General features: G+C 37.9%; 1 protein-coding gene across 1 annotated transcript; it reads right to left on the bottom strand.

Annotated features, from left to right (window-relative positions):
• Positions 1-6,757: 6,757 nt before the first annotated feature.
• LOC146569866 (uncharacterized) lies at positions 6,758-8,660 on the bottom strand. The gene is made up of 4 exons (XM_085281110.1): positions 8,246-8,660; positions 7,596-7,683; positions 7,322-7,517; positions 6,758-7,218 (listed from the first exon to the last, which is right to left on the bottom strand). The coding sequence occupies exons 1-4, from the start codon at positions 8,658-8,660 to the stop codon at positions 7,159-7,161; spliced, it is 759 nt and encodes a 252-aa protein (XP_085137236.1). The 3' UTR covers positions 6,758-7,158.

Raw genomic sequence — 8,660 nt, 5'->3', positions numbered from 1 at the left:
GATCAAATATAGTGGTTTTTATTTTAATGTATACATTCGGTTTTGGGGACTGCGGCGTTGTAGTATGGATCAGTAGATATTCAGGGTTGTCATCTAAAACCACTGATCTCTGAATCATCAAAACATAAAAAAAAAGGTACCTAACTCGTGGAATGACAGTTTCATGTCTACAGTAGCTAAAAACTTGGAATCTTTCGATATATGTTCTTAAAAATTTGAGGAAACTGGAGATGTGGATGACAAAAGAAGAAGTGGCAGACCTAAAAAACAAACAAACAAACCCTCTAATGCAGATGAACAGTATCTGAGAGTCATGTCCTTAAGAAATATGAAACAATTCCAGCAAAGACCAGACACAGGATCTGAGAGATGCAACTGGCCCTTCAGCTGATCCATCTACTGTTCATTGAAGCCTGATCAGAAATACTCTCAGTGGAAGGTTGGCTGTCATGAGGCCATTCTGAAGGAAGGAAAACGGGGACGTTAAATTACACAAGAGGTGGACTGAAAATCAGCGGCTTGGTTCAAATCATTGTCAGTATGTATGGAGGTCAGTAGAAAGGTACAACCGTGAGTTTCAGCTATCTGTAAGACACGGCAGCGGCTCTGTCACGGCTGCATTTCAGCCAGTGTTGTTGGAGGTCTTGTTAAAATTTCTAAATTGAAACCAGATTTGATCCACCATCTGGAGTGTGTCTCATTTCTTCAGCATGACATCGATCACAAACGCAGTGCCACTGCAGTAACAGCGCACCTGGATAGAAAAACGTACAATAAAGCACTATCAGTCATGGACTGAGCTAACTATAAAGGTGGCCCAGGAAATAATGACTTTTATTCCCTGTGTCTTGGTGCTGTACATCTATGTATTTTTGCACATTTTGATAAATGATTGCACTTATGTCCCATATTGATAACAAAATATAAAAAAGTGAGGGGTGGCTCAAAATCTTTCACAGTGCACATGCTTTTTTTTCCATACAGCATAAAAAAAGTGTTAAAGCATCAGGTTAAAATGAATTTGAAATACTAACATCTCTAATGTAAACAGTGTTTACAGTGCGAGGCACCTCTTTCGAACAGTGCGTCGTTTCTATTGTTCTCAGCTTTTCGTGTTGCATTCAAACATGGGTTACCTCTAACAGGGGCAAATTTATTACTGCTGGCACACAGACAGTCCTCTTTTAACTGTGGTACTTTATCAGTAAGAAAAAAGTGAGAGTGATATATGGGTTTGATAACACAGGCGGCCTGCTTTGGTGACCGATCCTGTTTTCCTAATAGATACCCGATGTGCTGATGTGTGTGTATTAACAGCCCGAGAAACGCGCAAAAGAGAATTTTTTTGTTTGGTTTTGTGGAGCAACGATGTAAAGCAAGACTTTAGCTTAAATCGGGGTTCTCATTAAGAAATGAAGACAACCAGGAGAACACTTTGTGTCAATAAATAATTTCATTTACTCATAAATAACCGATGGCACAGTGCTTTCAGTCTTAGTTTTCGTTTCCTCAGGTGTACTTGTTATGCTGCACAAATCTCTGTACTTTAATTAAACATCAGATATTATTCCGATGTCTCGTTACGTCACGGATGCAGCTTACTAACAAGTTTGAAAGAAGATGAAAGACATTGCAGGCCATTGTTTTGGTTTAAAAACCATTCCCGTCTTGCGAAATCCTTCAGATAAACTGCTTCTGTTCATCAGAAATGGCTCACATTTGAAGGCCACAGAACAAACTGCCCATTGTTGGTCCACACTTTATTCCCTTTATGTACAGGCTTCATTATTGCTGCCTCATAAACTGTCTGTTATTCAATAACCATCAACTGTGAGGGGGGCAGCAGCCGTAGAGGGAGCTCAACTTGTTTATCAGGAAAAAACTCCCAAAATGAGAAGCAATCAGAAGAAAGGGAATCTGTATTATTCCACTAAATGTTTGTGCCTCACACTTTGTTTTCTTCATAAAAAAAATTCATGCATTAACAATTTAATATTTCCCTGTAAAAGACGTGTATTGTGCAGGACTGAACTTGAGGCAGGTCTGCAGTCAGGTATGATGTTTGTTATCTTTGCCAACATATGTCTTTGCCAACATTTTATCAATAATCCATTTTAATAGCAGAAGTCTGTATGCCAACTTCAACAATATAAAGGAATATCTAAATTGAGTTGACAAATCCATTTGGAATTATTGCCATTTCTGAAACATGGATCAATGCGGAGAAAGGAATGGACTTTGGACTGGAGGGATATGAAGTGAATTTTGTAAATAGAAGGAACAAGAGTGGAGGGGGAGTAGCTGTGTATGTGGATAAAAACCTAAACTACAAGGTGGTAGAAAGTATGACAACTGTAATTGATAATTTACTAGAATGTATAACAATTGAAATTTATAAGGAAAAAGAAAAAAATGTAATAATTAGCTGTATATATAGAACACCTGGCTCTAGTATTCAAGTATTTAATGACTTCATAGAGGAAATATTCTCTAAAACAAATCAAAAAGTTATGTTTATCTGTGGTGATTTTAATATTGACCTGTTGAATCCAAAAAAGCATAAAATGAGCGACGAATTCCTAAACACTATGTACAGTTTGAGTTTACATCCTAAAATAACCAGGCGTAGCAGAATTACACCACATTGTGCCACCTTACTTGACAATATTTTCACTAACAATATGGAAAACAACATTGTGAGCGGATTATTAATTAATGACATCAGTGATCACCTACCAGTTTTTGCAGTTTATGACACTAATTATAAGAAAAATCAGCATGAAGAACAACTGAGATACAGACGTGTGAGGACGGAAGAAACGATGACTGCATTTAAGAACGATCTATTAAATCAGGACTGGGACAATGTGTACAAAGAAGCTGATATTGATATTGCATATGGCATATTTTTAAGAATATTCATGGAGTTGTACGATAAAAACTGTCCAACAATAAAATACAACAGAAAGCACAAATATTCAGATAGACCATGGCTCACTAAGGGTTTACAAAATGCATGTAAAAAGAAAAATACACTCTATAGGGAATACCTAAAACAAAGAACAAAAGATGCTGAAAATAAATATAAAAAATACAAAAATAAGTTGACCAATATTATACGTGTATGTAGAAAGGAGTATTATAGTAAAATATTGAACAACAATAAACATAATATGAAAGGAATATGGGATGTTTTAAACGGTATCATTAAAAATAATTCTGGACAACAAAGTTATCCACAATACTTTATCGATAATGGCAATATTATGGAAAACACTGCTGATAAGGTCAACAGCTTTAATCATTATTTTGTAAATATTGGACCAAAACTGGCAGAACAAATTCCTGAGTCACTGCCATCAGTAGAATGTAGTGAAAACCTGATTGATAGGAACCCTAACTCAATGTTCCTCACATCAGTGGAGGAAAAAGAAATAATTGACATTGTACACATGTGTAAATATAAAACATCTACTGATTGTAATGATATTGACATGAAAATCGTCAAGAAGGTCATTGAAGGAATTGTAGGACCTCTAACATATATTTGCAACTTATCATTTCAGACGGGAAAAGTGCCAAACAAAATGAAAATAGCTAAAGTTGTGCCGCTGTATAAAACCGGGGATAGACGCCACTTCACAAATTACAGGCCTGTTTCTTTACTACCACAATTCTCCAAAATCCTAGAAAACCTGTTTAATAAACGATTAGACAAATTCTTAGATAAATATAAATTACTCTCTGACAGTCAATATGGATTCAGATCAAAAAGATCAACATCTCTGGCATTAATCGAATCAATTGAGGAGATTACGAATGCTATAGATCAGAAACAGTATGCAGCTGGAGTATTTCTGGATCTCAAGAAAGCATTCGACACAATCAATCATGACATATTAATTAATAAACTGGAACGGTATGGGATTAGGGGGGTTGTACTGCAATGGGTGAAAAATTATTTAAGTGACCGGAAACAATTTGTGAAGCTGGGTGTCCATTCCTCATCATGCTTGGACATTGCTTGTGGTGTTCCACAAGGCTCTGTACTGGGTCCAAAATTATTTATTATTTATATAAATGATATTTGTAAGGCATCTGATATATTAAAATTAGTATTATTTGCAGATGACACAAATATTTTTTGTTCTGGGGGGAATCTAAAGGAGCTGCTGGATACAATTACTTCAGAAATGTGCAAAATTAAAAAATGGTTTAACAGGAACAAACTATCGCTAAATCTAAGTAAAACTAAAATTATCTTATTTGGGAATTCCCTTAGAAATGCACAAGTGCAGATTCATGTAGATGGTGTGGAAATTGAAAGAGTACTTGAACATAAGTTTCTTGGTGTGATTATAGATGATAAATTAAACTGGAAGTCTCATATAAATCATATACATAACAAAATTTCAAGAAGTGTCTCAATCTTGAGTAAAGTAAAACACATTCTGGACCACAAATCACTCCACATTCTCTATTGTTCCCTGATTGCACCGTATTTGAATTACTGTGCAGAGGTTTGGGGCAATACTTACAAATGTTCGCTATCATCAATCTTTATATTACAAAAAAGGGCCATAAGGATAATCCATAAAACTGGTTACAGAGATCATACAAATCCACTATTCTTAAAATCAAAAATTCTAAAATTCACAGATCTGGTTCATTTTCTCACAGCACAAATTATATATAAAGCAATAAATAACCTGCTTCCTGACAATATTCTAAAAATGTTTTCTAAAAGGGAACGGGGATACAATTTGAGGGGGGAATTAAATTTAAAACATCCTCGTATCCGTACAACATTAAAAAGTTTTTGCATCTCTGTGTGTGGAGTGAAGCTGTGGAACAGACTAAGTAAAGATATGAAGCAATGTCCAAGCATGGCGCAGTTTAAAAAGCGGTTTAAGGATATGGTTTTTACAGGGTACAGGGAAAAGGTAGAGATTTGATAGGGTGTTCTTGTCTAATATTTTCATGTGTGTGCGCATGCACAGGTTTGTTGGTATGGATATATATATATAATTGTAGGCTGTGTATCCTTGAGGTGTTAATGGGGTTATTGAAAATGTGTATATGTGCGTATGTGTGTATATACGTATGTATGGATAGATAGAAACATATATGTGTATATATTTAAAAAAATAAATAAATAAATAAATTACACATAACATATAATGTAATTGCAAGGAGGTATTTCTGTAGTCTATTGATACTAGATAGTGGAAAAGGGGTGGGATTAAATAAGCTTATGCTTCTTCCTGCTCCTTTTTGAACATGGACGTTATTTGGAGTTGTGGTTGCTCGTTTTCCTTTTGTTTGCTTTGTTCATTTGTCTCTTTTAATTCTATTTTTTTTTATACTTTTTCAACATGTTCAAAATAAAGATTCAATCAATCAATTTGCTCCAAAACTCCAAAACCCTCACTTACAGATCGAGGCCAGAGCAGACCTGTCAGAGAGTACAATCAATCAATCAATATTATATTTCTATAGCACATTTAAAAAGGTCAGTGTCCATCAAAGTGCTTCCTACAAGGTAGCCAAGCAGATTACAACAAAAGGCAACAAAAACAGTTAAAACAATTATAGTTACAGTGACAGTTACAGTTACATAGCACAAATGCAGACCAGGTGGAAGTCCAAACTAATTTGCTTCAAAAGCTAGATGGAACAGGCGAGTTTTTAAGCGTGATTTAAACGTTCAACACAGTCCACTGGATGGTTTTGCAAAGCAGGAAAATAATGATGTCTTATATAAAATGTTTTGCTATACATGATGCCTTGCTGCAAGCATTGCTACACACAAGTGAAAAGGTGTGGAAAGCATTCAAACACCTCAGAAACTTGTTTGATAAAGAAGTAAAATATCTTTTTGTTGTTATTTTTGCTTTTATCTGTTGATTGCAATGTACATTCATTGCCTACTTCATTAGGTATACTTGTTCAGCTGCTCGTTAACACCAATATCTAATCAGCCAATCACATGACACCAACCACATGGAGCAGGTTGTCTTTACCCTGCTTGGTCAAGATGACCTGCTAAAGTTCAAATCAAGCGTTAGAAGGAGGAAGTGAATTTGCTCTGAGTATCTCAGCGCTCATATGGTGGGGTCAAAATTTGGCATAAACTGCACAAATGAATCATGAATCCATCCCGAGTTGGATCAACAGTTGAAGCTGGTGGTGATTTGATGTTTTCTCAGCACACTTTGAGCATTTTTAAATGCCATAGCGTACCAGGTACTCCTGCTGCTCATGTCCATCCCTTTATAATCACAGTGCACCAATCTCCTGATGGCTCTTTCCAACATAATAAAGCTCCATTTCAGAAACCTCACATCATCTCAAACTGCTTAAGAGCATGACAATGAGTTCAGGAATAATTGCAGCATCTTGTCAAATCTGTGCTATAAAGAATTAAATTGGTATTAACTAAAAGTGGGTCCAAAGCAGTATTAGTATAGTGTACCTAATAAAGTGGCTGGTCAGTATATTTTATGGCAGTAGACTGACTGATACAGATCTATCACATGTTTGTGGGCTCTTTTTATGCAGTGGATTTACTGGTCTGGCCAAAAACTGCAGGTTGTTTGTAAAGTATTGTGTTAGTTTGTGTTTTATAAATAATGTGTTTACTGCATTTGTATTTTATAGCTGAAACTGTAAGAATATGGATTAGAATATTCAATCACTGGTAATGATATCCAGTAATTTGAGATCTAATTAAATAATTGACACACAGGTGACAGAGAGAATCTGACATATGTTTACTTAGCAGGTAGGTTTTCATGTTGTGGTACATGAATTAAACACTTATGGTGACACACAAGTTCATATAAGATACAAGAAAACACGTAAAAACAAACAGTGATTATGCCAACTGTCTAACGTCATATAAAGCAATGCACATCACTGGACAGCATTAATTAACAGCTAGAGTAGTGCAGATCCAGCCTGGTAATCCCCATAAATAAATAGAGCAAAGTCAATACATGATGGTATAGAATTTAAAAAAGTAGAAGGTTTTAATCTTGATTTAAATTGCAGGGGGCGAAAAGTAATTGTTGATTAAGTAGTTTTGAGATATTCACAGGGTTTAAACATAGCTGCCTTTCTTCACGTTTTGCTACAAGTGTTCCTCTTGGTTTCTTCTTAGCTGGATGAGCTCGGACAGTCCGGGATCAAGCACACAAAATGCCCCTCGCAGTTACTCTGCAAAGAGAAAAAAAGACCGTGTTGGATTCAGAGCGCAATGAAGAAGAGAAAAGAAAAAACAGGGAAAAGTTTGGTTTTTATTATTATTGTTTTTCCTTACCTGGAGGTTGTTGTGGCATATGGGACTGTGAGGTGCAGTCAGGTGATTGTGCACACACTTCCCAAAGTGTTGCAGACAGGTGGAATCGGACGGGGCGCAGGTCTGAGAGCACGATGGACGCTTCAGCAGCAGACAGCTGGAGCAGGACGTGTGCTGGCAGGAGCCCTGGCACTCTTTATTCTGCAGAGATGTAGACCTACAGACGAGGAAATTCTGATTATTGCTAAAAACAACAAAAACAACGTGGCATTAAGAGGATGGAGAGGGGGCTCACCTGGCAGAGCAGATTGCAGAGGGGTTGGCCTGGCAGTACTCCTTGGTGCACTCTGGTTGGCAGCTCTCTGCATCCAGCTGTTCAATCACTGCACAGATTTAAAGAAATTACGAATGAGAGTCCCGCATTGTGGAGTCAGACTTTAAAAAAAGACAGGAAAACTGTAAAAGGTCTGATATCGTATTGATAACGGTGACACTTCTTTTCATCGGGGACAGATAAGATGAGTAATTATGGCTGAGGAACCTTTGATTCAAAGGAAGCCTTGACCACACTATCAGTCTTCACAGCTCATAAACCAGATTTTACCGCACCAGCACCATTCCCACTACACAGACTTACAGTCAAAGAATCTCACCAAGTGCATTTTACGCGTTTAGAGAAGATTTTAGCGCCTTTGTAGTTCCCGCCAACTTTATTTCCAGAAGGAAGAGTTAAATATTGCATTCTTGCTTACAGAGCCTTCTTTTAATTAGCATGATGGTTTCTGTACATGTGAATAAATCAGAACAACTCGATAACTTTTTTGTGCTGCTGTAAAACTTTTCATTTCCCCACTATTGCATTTCACGAGTGATTAAAGCATCACCCGTGGATCTGATGCGCAGTGGCTGCTTGTCATCATTTTAGAGTAATGGTTACAATCTCACCTGCTTTGCAGATCCCTTTGCGTTCTGCGTCTGGTTTGGCAGCTGCCGAGTCCTGAAAAACGCACACCAGCCCCTCGTCGCACTTCCCCAGGTAGTCCCACGTCCCCCCGCAGGTCTCCCCCTCCGTCTTGGCGCACACGGGGCAGCATCCGCAGACACCCGTCGTCACGCCCCCTTTACACTGGAGCTTCAGCGCCCGCCGGGAAGAGCAGTGTATCCGCTCGCAGGGCGGGCACTGAAGGGCCCGAAGCTGCTGGGTGTCCACGGGGGACGCTTTCTCCAACCCGAACACCCCCAACAGCGCACTGAGAAATAGCAGCATCCGCATCGTTGATAGACCTGACGTTATCCTGAGGGGAGAGCGCCTGTCTGCACCTTTTATATCCCCGGGCACCCCGGCATTGTCACACCACAT

Source organism: Mchenga conophoros, linkage group LG7 (assembly GCF_057382185.1).
Source record: "Mchenga conophoros isolate Kocher_MC1m ecotype Shallow Benthic linkage group LG7, M_conophoros_male_GT1.1, whole genome shotgun sequence".
Lineage (NCBI taxonomy): Eukaryota > Metazoa > Chordata > Actinopteri > Cichliformes > Cichlidae > Mchenga > Mchenga conophoros.
Note: the sequence above shows the minus strand (reverse complement) of the source record. Positions and strands in the feature narration are given on the sequence as shown.